General features: G+C 43.8%; 1 protein-coding gene across 1 annotated transcript in view; it reads left to right on the forward strand.

The window, feature by feature from the left end:
• C8A (complement C8 alpha chain) overlaps positions 1 to 16,341 on the forward strand; it is a 69,254-nt gene extending 52,913 nt beyond the window's left edge. The window contains exons 8-11 of the mRNA XM_012555199.2: positions 5,996 to 6,127; positions 7,195 to 7,352; positions 11,921 to 12,143; positions 16,190 to 16,341. Coding sequence (XP_012410653.1) covers positions 5,996 to 6,127; positions 7,195 to 7,352; positions 11,921 to 12,143; positions 16,190 to 16,341 — 665 coding nt within the window. The remainder of the gene's footprint in view (positions 1 to 5,995; positions 6,128 to 7,194; positions 7,353 to 11,920; positions 12,144 to 16,189) is intronic.
• Positions 16,342 to 16,606: the final 265 nt, after the last annotated feature.

Consider the following 16,606-nt stretch of genomic DNA (forward strand, 5'->3'; position numbering starts at 1 on the left):
TCTAGATGGATTGGAATCACCCAGTCCACGAGCATTCCTGGGGTGACTTCAAGCCTTACGGTCTAATAGGGAGACTAGACCAAGCAATTGACAGTTACGCAATCCCTCACCCTCCCCACCGAAAAAACAAAAACCTGCTGTCAAGTTGATTCTGACTCAAGGGAACCCCACATGTTACAGAGTAGAACTGTTCCAAAGGGTTTTCTTGGCTGTAATCTTAACGAAAGCAGATCGCTAGGAGTTTCCTCTACAGCGCCACCGAGTGGGTTCGAACTGCCAACCTTTAGGTGAGTAGTCAAACACAAACCATTTGCACCACCCAGGGACCTTCTGACAATAACCTGTTGTTGTTGTTGGTTGCTGTTGAGTTGATTCTGACTCATGGTGACCCCATGTGTGCAGAGTAAAACTGCTCCATAGGGTTTTCAAGGCTGTGAACTTTTGGAAGCAGATCACCAGGCCTGTCTTCCAAGGCACCTTTGGTTGAGTTTGAACCACCACCCTTTTGGCTAGTAGTTGAACGTCTCACCATTTGTGCCACCCAGGGACTCTTTTTATGACAATTGTCAGATTCTATAATGCTATGCTGTAGGGAAGTACAGAGATAGTGTGAGGACAGAGATGTAGGGCCCTTGTGAAGTGAGGCAAGAGTTTCTGGAGCGAAGAGAAACTCAGTCAAAGAGGTAAGAGCATTTCTAGTCAAAGGAAACAGCACATGTAAAGGCACAGAGGTACTTGTACTATTCTCAGGTGTTTGGGAAGAAACATGAGTTTTAATGGATAAACAGAAGAACAGAGGGGGAAGGCAAATTAGCCAACACCTCCCAGTAAGCCCAGCTACAGACTAACTGACCCTTGTTTCCAATGGGATGGCAGGAAATAGACTATATGATTCTTCTCTTTTTTCTGGGGCTTTCTTTGGGGTCAACCAACATAGCAAAGCGACATAGCAGATAGATCACAGCAACCTGAATGACATTTGTTTGTTGCAAAGAGATAAATAATGCATTACATCTGCTGTTTTCCACCTGATGCTTTTAATCTGAGGAATGACAGAAACTTGCTCCATTCTGGTGCCTTGAAGCGCCTCAAAAGTGAAGCTGCCTCATTCTGCCTCAGAGTTACATTTATGTAGAATCTCCATGGAGGCATGAGGACAGCTCTCACCTGCACCACAACCAAGACCAGGTGGGAAACAAGCAGTAAACACGGTGGCCAGAGACATGTCCTCTAGGCTCCTGGCCTGTCAAGTGGGCACCAAAACAGCTCTTCCTGGGACCAGACTAGAGAGTGGGAAGAAACCCAGGGAACTCCCAGTAATTCCTTGAGGGTCTTGACTAATTTGTATCTCCCTATTTTCCACTCTTGAGTTCAGGTCCTTTTGGCTTTTCCAAGCAGAATCTTGCTTCTAGGGAGACAAACCTTCCACATGTCTTCTGCTCTCAATGTTCTTCTCGCTTTGTCTGACTAATACCTACTTGTTCTTTCTGATTTGGCTCTAGTATCCCTTCCTCTGACCCTCAAGGAAGCCTTCCCTGACTCTGCTGCCCTTTATCAGAATCATCATCACCCAGTACAATAATGTGATTGTCCACGTTTCCATACTTGACTGTAAGCTCATTGAGAACAGCACTGTGCCTTAGATATCTTTATTTACTAGATGCCTAGCACACATTAATAGATCATTAGGTGTTTATCAAAGTTGTCTGGAATGTTTTCAGAGCGTTTTTCTGTGTTCTTATAAATTTCAGACTTGTGGCATTAGAAGAGACCTTTAAAGACCACCAGTTAATTATTCAAACCCTTCTACGGTACCCATTAGAGGAAAACATCCAGCCTCTTCTTGGTCCCCTCCAGTGATAGGGAGCTCATTGCCTCCTGAAACATTTCTCTGTGGCCTTTGACCATCATAAAGTTTTACTTCATGTTGAGCCTAAACCTTTCTTCTTGTAGTTTCTGTTTCTTTGGTCCTAGTTCTTGCTCTTGCAACCACACAAACAAGCCTAGTTCTTCTTAAAAACAATCTTCCAAAAAGTTGAATCCAGTTCTTATTGGTCTCTCTTAAAAAGAGTGCTTTCTTCTGTTCTTCAGGTAAACATCCTCAGTCCCCTTAAGGATTCCCTAAAGAATATATCTTTGAATTTCTTCACCCTCATGCTTACTCTTTTCTGATTACTCTCTGTTTTCTTATTTCTTTTTTTAAAGTGTGGCTCCCAGAACTTTGCACCTTACTCTGAGCTTCTGAACCTGTGCACAGGACAGTGAATTATCCCCTCCTTTATTTTAGTGATTATAATTTTAACCTGGCTTTTCACCTGGCTTCACTGCCCTACTAAGCTGGAGATTGTCTAAAACCTTAAGGCCTTTTCTCTAGTTGTCCTGCTAAGCTGTGTTCAGTTCTTACTGTGTTTGTGAACTTGACATTTGGTCACCAGGGTAGGATGTTACAGCTTTCCCAACTCAGTCTTATTTTGCTATTCATGGCCCTCTATCCATCCAGCCTTCTCCAGGATTTTTCCGTCCTGGTTCTTTATCTAAAATATTCTTGGATTTTCCCAATTTCTTATTCTAGGCAAATATGATGAACCTGGCTGCTAAGTCTACATCCAAAGCATTGACAAAGGCATTGGCTGAGACAGCGCCAGCACCCTGTGGCCAACCACCAGTGGTTCTTTCCAGGCTGTGGTACTCAGCATCTGATCCCAGGGTGAACTGCATAGGGATCATCTGGAGTAGTTTTTTAAAATATGGATTTCTGATTTCTCAGAAATATTGAGTCAGAATTGATAAAGTTAGGGACCAGGATCCTGTATTTTAAATAAGCAGTCCAGAAGATTTCCATGTGTAGCCATCTTTGGGAACCATCAACTCTAGAGTTCACTGTGTTCAAAAGCCCAAAACATACTCCAGTTTGATCTGGTCCACAGCTGACACCTAAGGAGTCCAGCCTGATGGGGCATGGGGTGGAGCAATGACAGAACATTGCCTGGTTTTGTAAATGTAGTCAGTCCATCCACCCCACACCCATCTGGGCATGTTCTACGCAATTGCTCCAGGCCGCTGTCTGCTCTTCTGTCAGCCTCTGCTCTTTGCTTTCGTCACTCTGGTTCTGTGTCCTGGTCTCCAACACCGGTTTCAATTTCTGGATTTTGGCACCATGTTTGAGGTCTCCTATCCCTACCCTTGCCCCAGCTTACTGGTCTTGGTTTCTCACTGGTTCTCTGCGGATAGCTCTGATTTGGCATATCTCACCGCTTCTTATGAAAGACTCCTCTTCTTGCCCCTGTGTATCGAAACAAGTAACTCTCAAGATACAAACTAGTCTTCATTTAATATATTGCCCCAAAACCTCCTAGTTCCTCAGGAGCAGGACCTTACACATTTAGATTTACATCACATTAATAGTAGTATTATTCCTGTGGTGTCTACATTTCCCAACACACCGTGTGCTGGGGATGGTACACAGGAGGTGCTTGCTAAATTTTCTCTCTGAAAACAGAAGTCTTTTTGTCTAATGCAATAATGAGATTTTGTGAAAATACCTCAAGCTTCTGAGCAAGATGAGAGTCCCTGGATAATGCAAATGGTTAATGTACTCAGGGGCTAACTGAAAAGTTAGAGATTTGAATCCACCCACAGTCACCACGGAAGAAAGGCCTGGTAATCTACTTCTGAAAAATCAGCCACTGGAAACCCTATGGAACACAGTTCTACTCTGACACACACGGGGTCCCCATGAGTCAGAGTTGACCCAAGGGCAACTGGTTTCTGAACAAGACAGACCTGAGTTTGAATCTCAGCTCCATCCTTGTTTAGTGGTGTGGCCGTAGGCAAGATAATTAACCTTTATGAACCTCGTGCATATCAACTATAAACGAGAAGTGTGGGTTAGGTATGGAAGGGCACTTTTAGCATTCTAGTTCTATGATTCTTGATCAGTTCTCAGGCCTGCCTCCCCTTGCTTGCTGGTACACTACTTGGGGTTCCTCAGAAGGCACTTCTTTGCAGTCAAGTCACACAGATCAAGCTGCAATTCTCTTTTCCCATCAGCACATTGCAGGCTGTCGGCAGAGCCTTCGTGAACATAATCACTCCACAGGCATCCTCCGACTCCCATTAATTAGCCAGTCCTGTCACTTTAATTCGGCAGCACTCCACCACTCACCTAAGTAATCACTCTGGCTTCTGCCCATGAATTCCTTTCATCCACTTTTGTTTATCACTGTTGAAGCATTTTTTAATCAAAACAATTAAATATGCTAAATCTTCCTCAATTAGTAATGCATTAAAAGTTAAAAGTGCTTGAATGGAAACAGGCAGAAGAAGCCCTTTGCTTGGTGCTAAGTGCTAGTGCTTAAAGTATCACTTCCCCCAGGCACTTTCAGCTCTGGGGTTATTCAGAAACTGATATTCACGGAGTCACAGAGGGCTGTGGCTGAAAAGGGACTTAGAGATGAACAAGTCCGGCACCCTCTTTCTATAAAGGGAGAAACTGAGGCCCACTGGGGTCATGGGACTTGTCTGAATTCTTACAGGGAATCAACAACCAGCATTTGAATTCAGGATTTCTGGCTTTTAAGATTCCTTCAACGAGAAGTCCTCACCAAAGAATTCAGAGCCGGTCACCATCGACTAGTAGACTTGGAGACGTGGAGACCCCATATGTGTAAGAATAGAACTGGGCTCCATAGGGTTTTCAGTGGCTGATTTTTCAGAAGTAGATTGCCAAGACTTTCTTCTGTGGCACCTCTGGGTAGACTTGAACCTCCAACCTTTTCGTTAGCAGCCGAGCACATTAACTGCTTGCACCGTCTACAGACCCCAAAGAACTCATAGCATTCATTTATCTTTTTTTTTTAATTATTCATCGATCATGTAGTCTGAAAATAACAGACTGAACTCCTGCTTTATGTTAGACAATGTGCTGCTGTGCTGGCAACAGAGTGGTGACTAAGACCCAAGCCCTTACCCTCACAGAGTTTGCAGTTTAATGGGGGTAAATGTTGATGCTCAATACTCCCTTGAAAAAAATCTATCTAATTTTTGTCTTAATTGAATTACAGGTCTAAATTATTTTTCCTTTGTGGTTGACAGAATATCACTATGACTAATAATAATTTTTTTATAATTGTACTTAGAAGTAATGATGTTTCCAAACACAAATTGGATTATCACACTGAGTTTGCAATCTTCCAGAGGACTGCTTTAGCTACAGATAAAGTTGAATTCTGTAGCATCGTTAATACTTTGCTGCCATCTACTTTTCTAGCCTCATCTTTCCAGGTAGACCTAGAGCTGGGAAACCCAGCTCTGTTTGTTTAGAGGCTATGTGATCAGGCAATATTGACTTTACTGCCTTGAACATTATTTTTCTCATCTGCAAAATGCAGGTTCCTCACCAGGCCCTCAGATAACAAACACAGAGACAGTTAACATGGGACTGACCGTCCTTGTGGGGTCAGAAGGACAGGCAGACTCCCCATGGTGATCTATCCTTGTTCTCCCAGGACGCCAGCCTCTGTGGGATACAAAGAGGGCTGGGGCAAAAAGAATTGTGACCAATATGGTCATTCAGGTGCAAACAAAGCACATGGGTAGCTTTGGAGAATGCTTCATGGAAGAAATGACTTTGAATTGGAGCCTGAAGAAAGAATAGACTTTGGAAAGACAGTGAAATGGAGGGAGAGAAATGGACTGGCAACTGGATCTATAATGGGCCAGGCACATGGGTATATGGAGGTGAATGAGATATAATCACAGCCTCAAGGAGGCTAAGTGGAGAATGCACAAGGAAAAAGAGAACTAGCATTTTCAAACATCTAATATATGCAACACATATTCCTTCTCATTTCAAAAAGTATTTGAGTTGGGACCATGCAGGGAAAAAAAAACAAAACTGAAACTGGGGTTAAGACTGGGGATTTGGACGCAGATCTGGTTGCATCATATCAACTGTCTGTTAACATCTTGGCATTTTGTTTTTCCCTATCTGCAGGCATTACCAGCGAAGATGTCAAGAAATGCTTTGGAGGCCTTGTGGGTATTGAATTTAGTTTTAAGAATACCATAAGACTTGGAGGAGCTTTATCAGGAGAAGGTTGTAGAAGATTTATAACTAACAGAGCTGGTAAGTCTTTAGTAATGGGTAACCCAGAAGAGAAGGCAGACTTTCCTTTGGACCCACAATTAGGGCTCTATTTTGGATCCATTATGAGCTAAAAGCACCTTAGAAATACTTCATATGGGACACCCTCCTAAATCTCAAGCACTAGACAAAGATCCAAATAAGAAGTGGGATGAAAGGAGTATGTAGACAGAATTGAAAGTGGGCTGTTGAAATGAAGGCTCATCAGGTTACAGTCCAGGGGGAGGAAACAGGAGAATATTGTTATCCAAAGTTCAAGTTCAAAGAATAATTATTAAAGAAGGATTGTGCAAGAATGTTTTGTGGCATTTCCTGAACAAGTCAATCTGATGTGTTCATTCATTCATTCATCAAACATGTATTTGATGTTTGTTTTCAGGTGGGAGAAAAGAGGATGCAAGAAAGAAGAGATTATAGAGTAGTAGGTGAGGTAGATTTTACACAGGTATATAAGTTACTCTTATTGCATTAGGCTACTTATGGCTCAGTGTCTTAAGTCAAATTGCTTCCTTTCTTTGATAATGGGCTCTTATAAGAAATAGCTTCTTGGCATTTACATGGTAAACACCCATGTACCTTTCTAGACAGCTCACCTTTCTTCCTGGCCACCACCTATCCCTGTTGTATAACTGACCACTTCTTTCTCAGTGCCCCAGCGGAGCCCCACAAAGACATCTGTCATAGTACCTGTAATATTTAATTGAACCTATTCCGCGTAGAGCAGGCACTGAGTCAACATTTGAGAGATGAATGAATGAATGAATGAATGAATGACCATCCATTTTCCCATCCTCTCCGCATACCAGGCACCATCTGCCGGACTGGGCTGTCCTCCCAGGGTCTACCCCACTCCAGAGGATGGGTCTGTTTCTAAGTATTGTTCCCTCTCTTCTGGCTTGTGTTACTAGTTAACCTAGCAAGGTGGAAGAATAGGAGGTAGCTGAGGAAGGCACGTAGACTTTGTTCCAAATCCTATCAGGGGAGCTTGTGAACCAGTCCTTTGGCTTTTTGGGAAATGAGCTAATGCACAATTATCTTCTTGATGACAGAAAGCAACAGGCAGAACATGGCTGTGAAAGACGTCATTTCTCGGGTCCGAGGTGGCAGTGCTGGCTGGAGTGGTGGCCTGACACACGATGAAAGCATCATTACATACCGTTTCTGGGGGAGGTCATTAAAGTATAATCCTATTGTTATCGATTTTGAGGTAAGTCTTTTCGCAGTTGAAGAAACTCTATGTCCATGAGGAATGAAAGTGAAGCAGACCAGATCATTTCATATTTCTTATTACGAGCCCATCAAAGAGCAAGATTAAATGTAATGGGACACCGAATCCTCGGCCTTCCCCACCCTGACTGTAGGGAGTGCATGACTTTTTTTTTAAAAAACATTTTTTTAATTGTACTTCAGATGAATGTTTGCAGAACAAATTGTTTCTCATTAAACAGTTAGTATACATATTGTTTTATAACATTGGTTAACAACCCCAAAACATGTCAACACTCTCCCTTCTCGAACTTGAGTTCCCTATGACCAGCTTTTCTGTCCCCTCAGGGAGTACATGACTTTTGACCCAGGCCAAAGGGAGCTGGGATCAGAAACTTAATAGCTTGTCAGTGGGTAGTTTTACACTGGTAGTCTGGGATTTCTTCAGGGTAAGGCCACATTCACAAATAATTTACATTTATATACTTTATTTATATACTTCAAAGTATTTAAGTATGTATATACTTTAACAACTTGTTTCTATATAAGTATATAAAAATATTTATATACTTTTAAAATCTCATCTGTTAAGACAGAGGTCAGCAAACTACTTTGGTCAAGGGCCAGATCATAAATATTTTAGGCTTTGTGGACCACATACAGTCTCTGTCACACATTCTCCTTTTTCTTACCACCCTTTAAAAATGTAAAAACCATTTTTTACTCAAAGGCCATATAAAACAAGCTTTGGGGTAGTTTTGGCTCCAGGCCATGGTTTGCTACCCTTGCTCAAAATTATCTCCTCATTGCAATGAATCTCTGGCTTTATTCTCCCCAATGAAAAGATTAGGAAACTGAGGCTCTGAGAGATTAAGGGACTTGTTTAAGGTCACATAGCTCTCATGTGTCAATGCCTGGATTTCAGACCTCTGGGCTTCAAATCCAGTTCTCACATCCAATAATCCTGTCTCCTTCCTTAAAGCAGTGATTCTCAACCAAGAGGTTTTGCCTCCAAGGGGACGTTTGGCAACGTCTGGAAATATTTTCGGTTATCACAACTGGGAGGGCACTACTGGCATCCAGTGGGTACCGGCCAGAGATGCTGCTAAACATCCTGTGATGCGTCGAACGGCCACCACAACAAATAATTATCTGGCCCCAAATATTAATAATGTCAAGGTGTAGAAATCCTACCTTAAATTACTAACCTCACAAAGGGAGTAAAATTGTATTCAGACTACAAATGAAGTAGATTATTCTATCAGTTGTCAAACTACTTCCATCAATATGTAGACTAGTCCATTTAATTAAAGAAAATTTGTATTTTGAACTTCTAATCAAAATATTGTGTTTGTGCCCATTTTCTCTCTACCCTTGTCCATTTTTTTCCATATATATTTAAAATTCCAGGTATAGATGACATTGCATCTCTTAAAACACATCAGCAGCTAAACCTCTAAGTCTGTTATAATTCTTCTCCAATAAGTTAAGGGACCATTTTTATGCACCTGTAATTCACATAGGGCCAGAAAAATTGCTAACATCAAGCTATTAGTGATTTGGGTAAAAACCTTAAAACTGATATCAGGAGTAAATATATAAAGTTTCATAGGCAAGAAGTGAGCTTTGTGTTTGCCTTGAACAAAATTTCCAAGGGGAAAACTGAGACTATTTTTTTTTTGAGAAGACCGAATACTATCTTTTGGAAAAAGAGCCTGAGCGTTGGGGTGAGAAAGACATAGTTTGAATCATGGCTCAAACACATTTTTAATGTTTGATTTGGACAAGTTACTTCACGCTCCAAGCCTTGGTTTCCTACTCTATAAACTAGAGTTAAGAGTACTTTAGTTCACAAGGTTGGGGAGAGTGGAGTAGGTATTTAGCAAATGTCAGTTGAGGAAAAAGGTAACCTGCCCAAGATCTCAGCCGGCAAATGGCAGAGCCCAACTTGATTCATGTCTGACTGACTCTAACGCCTACGATCTCTTCACAATCTACGTTGTCCTCTGAGAAGTTTGGACTTCATGCCCCAAGCCCTCGGCAGGTTTTAGAGCAGGGAAGTGACACAGCTAGAGCTGTGTTTTAAAAAGCGAACACTCACAGGATTACGAAGGATGAATGGAAGGAGAGAGAGATTACAGGCCAGGGGACCAGTTAGGGGGTTATCTGGAACCTGATGCTCAGCGTGAGAACAGTGTCTTATTCACTTGCAATCCCTAGAGCTTAACAGTGCTTATATACAGCAGGGATTTAGGCTGAATGAACGTAGGAGTCATATTATCTTACGTTATGATGTTTTATGTTTGTAATATTGTATTATGTGTTATGTTATGTTTGTAATATTGTATTATGTGTTATGTTATATTGTTAGGTTGTTTTATGTTATGTGTTGTGTTATATAGCAATATGAGTTATGATATATGCTATGGTATATGCTATGTAATGTTTTTATGTTATCTTGTTATATTATGCAATGAGTTATGTTACGTTACTATGCTGTTATGGTGTTATATCACATCACTTGCCATCTCTGAATCTGTTTACTCGTTTGTAAAATGTTGACAAGGCAATTGCCAACATCTTTTCAAGTTCTAACATTCTAAGTTTATTTTACTCCACCTCTCTCCTCTCCCTCAACTCCCCAGCAGCCCTCCCAAGGAGTGCTACCTTCCCTTTTCCTGAGGGTTCTGGGCGGCAGAAATGAGTCATGGGGGACTGAGTGCTGAGCCTCACTGGAATATCAAAGAGAAATTGCCCAACCGTCCTGGCCCTCCATAGAAGTAAGAGTTATCTTTACTCAGGGCCACAGGGTGGCCCATTCTGCCCTGAATTCCTATCAGTGGAGACCAAATTTCCTGAACTTCCAGTAAGTCATCTTTTCCCTTTGGCTGGTGGCCTGGACAGTCCTGACTTTATCTGCCTGGTGACCTCAGTTGCAGCCCCTGACCACAGTCCAGGGTCTGTTTACCACAAGTCTTCTGTACACATTTCCAGGAACCCATTCAAGGCTACTGTGAGTGCCCTCTGTTGACTTGTTTCTGGAGAAGTGAAATTTCCCCAGTGCAGCTCAATCTTAGCACTGACTTGCTCTGCGACCTTGGCTAATTATTCCCTGTCGCTGCGTCTCAGGTTCCTCTTCTGCAAAGTGAGAGATCTGGAGAAGATTGCTCATTTTATGATTGCATGTTAAAATGCACAGGATTGTAAGTATGCTGAAGATGACCATATGCAAATGCAATTTGAAAAACATAGGCTTTTTTTTTACTACATTAATCTAGCTAGCAGAAAGAATGTTTTATATAGTTCTTCCCTTTTGCAATGATATATCACATTCATTACTTCTTTCAATCCTCATAATAATTCTAGAAAGTAAGTATTATTCCCTTTTTATAGATAACAAAGCTCAGGTTTAGAGAGGGGTAGTCAACAGTGCTAATTCACACAGCCAGGAAGTGATAGGCATTTATTAAGCATTTACTCTGTGACAGATACTGTGCTAAGCACTTTCCCATGTAAAAACCAGTTGCCACCTCGACTCCCACTCGTGGAGATCTGTTAACCCTTCTGCACCACCCAGGTATTCCTCTCCCCATATAGCACTTCCTTTAATCCTCACGATAAACTTGGAGGATGGGTTGATTGTTCTCACTCTACAGATGAAGGAAGGGAGGCTCGGTATAAGGGACATGCCAAGAACACACAGCTGGGAAATTCAACTGGGATTTGAAGTCAGGTTTTCTGGCTCCGGAATCAATGCTCTTTCTATCACATCTACTACTTCTCGACCAGGGGCAATTTTGCCTCCCAGGGAACATTTGGCAATGTTTGGAAACGGTTTTGGTTGTCCCAACTCAGAGGCTGCTACTGGCATCTAGTGGGTAGGGACCAGGGGTGCACAGGATAATACCCCTCCTCCACCCCAGAAAATTATTCAGCCCAGAGTATCGACAGTGCAAAGGCTGAGAAACCTTGGGCTACAGTTATGCCTGGAATGGGCTGCCTGAAACGTGAATGAGCCCCACACCCACACAACCGCCACACCTACACCATTCCAAGAAGTGCGCAGCAACAGCGATACAACTACCTATCAAGGACTTCATTGATTCCTAAATTGAGTGTTGACCATCTTAAAACACACACACACACACACACACACACACACACACACACACACACACACAGTGCTTTATACTCTTCCTGCTTCCTGTCACTGTTGGAAGGAGCGAGTTGTCACAGCTTCGAAACTCTCCTCCTACTCTGAGATCAGCAAAAGCACAGGTTTTAGAGTTAAGTAGGTCCATGTTCAGAATGGCCTGTGCACTTAATAACTGTGTGATCCTGAACTAGACACGCAAACTATCTGAGCCTCCACTTCTTAATCGGAAAACTGGAGAGCTTAAGACCTACTTCCCAGAGTTGCAGCGAGGATCCCTGCAGTGTAATAAAGTTGAATGCCTGGCTCTGTGCCTGGCATTAGGAGGCCTTCAGGAAGCTTGGTGGCCAGCTTTCAGACTCTGGGAAGGAGGAGAGAGTCTAGGGAGGCATCTTGTGTTCTTTTTGTGCTCACAGTTGCAGCCCATCTATGAGTTGCTGCCGCACACAAACCTGGGTCCCCAAGAGACCAAACGTCAGAACTTGCGCCGGGCCTTGGACCAGTACCTGCTGGAGTTCAATGCTTGCCGCTGTGGGCCTTGCTTCAACAATGGGGAGCCCATCCTTGAGGGCTCCAGCTGCAGATGTCAGTGCCCCCTGGGCCGCCGGGGCCCCGCCTGTGAGCAAATGGAGCACAAGGGTAAGACCCATGAATCCTCTCTCAGGCTCAAGCCTGGCCCAGCTCAAAGAGGAAAGGTGCAGAAAGGACCTTTGGTGTTCCCAGCCTTTCCTTACTGTGCCTCTCACCCACTACCCTGGGAGCCTGCACTCTGAGCCTTACCAATGACCCCCACAGTTAATGGTTCTAATATGTTCTCCCAGTCATCAAACCCCTCTCTCAGATGGGAACTGTTTCTCATCAAGGTTTATATGGCCAATAAGATTTATTTCTGGAGGGATAAGCAGGTGTCATTGTAGTGTAAAAGATTATGTGTAAAAGCAAGGTTGGGGCAATCACATATAGCTGCAGAATGAGCCAACTGACACTAGGGAAGACAGTTATCAAGGTAAAAAAGTCATCCATTGCAGATAAGGAGTCTGGGACCTGGATGTGAATCCCAGCTATTTTACTAACTCATTGAGAGTCCCTGGGTCATCATGCTTTCTTTCTGGGCTCAGCTTTCTCCTCTAAGTTCCCTTTGTACTCCAAGAATCTCAGTGCAGGCCCCAATCCCTAAGCTTCCAATTTTCTAGGCATACAAAGCTATTTGTATTCCATGTATTACATGGAATGATGGAAAAACATATGAGCTACCCAATAAACATATGAATTAACCTCAATTGACTGCCACGATGAGGAAAATGGAAAGAGAGAAAGAAAACAAAGCAAGCAAAGCAAAACTTGGACAGGTAAATCTAAGGTCCTTGTCTTGGGTCCATAAAACAAACTATTGAAGCACAGGTAGATGGGGTGGGAGGCATGTGATACTCAACAGGCTGAGTGCATAGTGACAGCCCACGCAGTGAGAATCAACAGCATAATATGGATGCCCCAAAGTGAAGGGCTAGATTAACAGAAATAAAGAGTCTAGAACAAGATTATTCTCTGACATATTAGGAATGTTGAGCTTGGCCCTGGTGCCATACTTCATCAGACATTGGCAAACAGAAGTGGGCAACCAATGGAAGCTGAAAAACTCAAACCTATGTCCTAACAAAAAGAGCTGTAAGCATTGACAACTTTTGGCATGGAGAAGAGAGAACTCAGAAGCGACAAGTCCGACATGAATTACCACGTGGGCAGGGATGTGATTTCTTTTGTGTGGCCACTGAGATTAAGTTGTAGGACCCGTGGAGAGAAACTATGGAAAGGTATTTTGGCTTAGCGAGAAAGGACTTTCTTCTGTACTATAATGTGAGGAAGGAAGGGGCTAGATGACCACTTGTCAGGAAGTTGTATAAGATATTTATTCATCCAACGGGTGGTTGGGTAAGATGGTTCCAAGGTCCCATCCACCCAGAATCTCTGAGTCTATGACCTAAACCTGAGGAAGACAACATGATGAAAACTTCTTACTTCGAAGCTTAAAATCTTTAAATCACAGATTCCAATTTCTTTAGAATTCAAGGGAGATCTCCATTAATTAGCAGGCCTGGACAAAAATGAGATGGTGATAGGTTATTGTCTCCTCATTGGGAGAGCAGTTCTAAATGAGAGACAGAATAGCATAACATTGGCATCAAACAGGCCTTTGAATCTCAATTCTGCCCATCTTCATCAGGGGCATACCCTATAAAATGGGGATGATATCATTACCTTCCTCACGGGGTTGTATTGATGATTAAACTAGCTAACACATGTGGGAGGATCTATTATAATAAGCAAGAGGAAGAGATACCTCCATGAGGAATGTTCCATTGGTAGAGGATCTGCCTTGGGTTGGCACTTTGTCTAAATTTCTCCTTGCTAGTCAAAGGAAGTGCAAGTTGTGTCTCAACAAGCTTCCTGATATCTTGTAGAAGGACTTCTGATGGGGTGAGCCAAGAAGGTAGGTCAAAGCCAGAGTCCTTATGAAGGAAGATTCATCCAGTCCTTTTTAAGGAGGAGGCTGAGAATGAATACTAAGGAGGTCAACTACCAGGACAAAGCGTGGAACACGCTCTCCTGCGAACTGGAAAAAGGCACTTCCCTAAAGGGATGAACTGGGCGAAAAGCCACTCTGAGCTTATACAGCCCAGTGTCAAGACCCAGGGCTTCCCAAGTAGAGTGTGGACTAGGTTTCAGCTCTCATTCACCCCATTGCCACACATCCCTGCCAAAAGGAACAAAGGACCCTGAGCAAACGTAATAACTCACCCTGATTCTCTGCCAGGCACTGTTTTCAACACTTCATGGATATGAACTCATTTCTTCCCTTAGGAGGTAAATAGTATTATTATCCCCATTTTACAGATGAGGAAGCTAGGGCAGGAAGGTTAGATAACTTGGTTAACGTCCTCTAGCTAGGGAGGAGCATGCTGGGATTTGAACCCAGACCATCAGATACCAGTACCCAAGCTCTTAACCATTGCACTCTACAGATTCGTGTTCTAGTGTAGATAAAGAGTCAGGGAAAGTTTGGGAATCAGAGTGGAGAGTCTAAGACAATTGCAGTGACTAACATTTTGGGCAGTGGGGAAGGGTTACCAGTTTCCAGTTGGTAGTTATCAGCTCAGCCTGACTTAAAGGGAGTAGGAAGGGGCATGTCCTCAGTTCATGGTTACAAGTTCAGCCTGTCTTAAAGGGACAGATGTGAGTCCTGCCTGAATAATTAGAGCTCTCCAAAAGTCCTCAGAACAAGGACTTGTTTGGATTCCAGTCCACGCAACACAGCATTGGAGAGAACAGGGAGTGTGGGCTATCTAGAAATGCCTCTTCGATGGTCCAATGAAAGGCTCAGAGGTGGCAGTGGTGAATCACATGCACACATGGGGGGATTAGAAAAAGGGGGGGATGCTAGTGATAGTGGGGCTAGGTCAGGGGACAGAGGACTGGGCTCTCCTTCTTCCAGCCCCATTTCTCCACACACAGCAGGCAGCTCACATTGTTCCAGTCAACTTGCTCCAGGCAGGCTGTGGACAGCAGGTGGCCTTAGGGCTATTGCATTGAACTTTCAGCCTGACAGGAGATCATGTTGGCAAAAAAAATCTAAGACTGGGGAGTTAGTCAGCCACCATGAGGACCCATTAACGTGGGTCCCCAGGGATTTTCTTAGCAAACCTTTGCCTATGGGGACCAGAGTCACAGAGGCGGAAGAAATAAAGACAGAGAATCCTGCTGCGGCTGTCCCATCAGGGAGTATAATTACAGAGCTGGAGGGGGGACGGAGATAACGTAATCCAATAATATTCACACTGTGATCTGAGGAGCCTAGAGGTCTCAGACACTGCCCACAGGGAATGGGCGAGCCTGATAAGCACCCCATCTTCAAATATAACAGCTCCACTTTCATCTGACATCAATGTTGGGGTCTATGTAGGATTTCATTTGGGAAAAAAAATGGTGATAAAAACTAATAATGAAAAAAACTATTGAATTAGTCCATCTTTCTCATTTTGTACAGGGGAAAACTCAGGCTCAGAGAGGAGATGGGCTTGGCCAACATCTCAGAACCTGGAGGAGGCAGCAGCCCAAGCTTAGGGGGGTATATGAGCGGGATTCCAGAGACATTCCATGATCAGCGTTTGTGTCCTCACCTTCTAATGCCCTGCGCACAGAATCTCTCACCGTGGCCTGTTATCAGAGACTGAGGGGGGTTCAATCTGCAAACCCTCATACAAATGCCCAGCAAGCCTCTCCACATAGGTGTCTGTTCAACCTCAGCCGAGCCAGGCTCCCTGCTCTTTACACTGTCCAGTGGCTTCATGTCATTCTTCCCAGGGGGTTGCCTCCCTGCCTTACTCTGCTATCCATCTTCCATGGAATCACACATTCCAATTTTATGAAACAGTCTCCCAGTGGCCTCTTCTCACTCCATCTAGAGTTTCAAATTAAGTGCAAGGCAGTGAGCACAGAGGTCTCAGTTGGCTGCACCAAGGCAGCCCCCCAAGGAGGGGTTGCAAACCACTCTAGGGCAATGCGATGGCTTCCCTCCTTACAGTCCAAGACTTTCCTTGTACGTTAACCTCCTCCACCTTACAGTCCACCTTCCTCCCCCACCTTCTTGTATGCTGACCTCCTCCTCCCCTGGGAAATTATCTCTGCAGGAGCCAAGGCGGATGGTAGCTGGAGTTGCTGGAGCTCCTGGTCTTCGTGCAGAGCAGGCACCCGGGAAAGGAGGAGGGAGTGCAACAACCCTGCACCAGAGAATGGAGGTGCCACGTGTCCAGGACGGAAAGTGCAGGCGCAGGCTTGCTGAGCGCCTCTGGGTACAGGCTGGACAGATGCAGCGGATGTCAACACCTGCACTGGCCACTGGATAAAGACCTCTTTCAGCTGAGAGAACATGCAAATCAGCATGGACTTTTTTACTTTGTCCTCTCTACCAGGCCATGTGACCTCCAGTCAACTATTCCGTAACTCACAAAACTCAGCCATTCATCGAACAACTGGTTGTTAACTGTTAACTAGGGGCTCGGTCCTGCTCTTGTCACTTAGGAGCAACCAAAAGAAGTGAGGAGAAA

Source organism: Trichechus manatus, unplaced genomic scaffold (genome assembly GCF_000243295.1).
Source record: "Trichechus manatus latirostris isolate Lorelei unplaced genomic scaffold, TriManLat1.0 scaffold00003, whole genome shotgun sequence".
Lineage (NCBI taxonomy): Eukaryota > Metazoa > Chordata > Mammalia > Sirenia > Trichechidae > Trichechus > Trichechus manatus.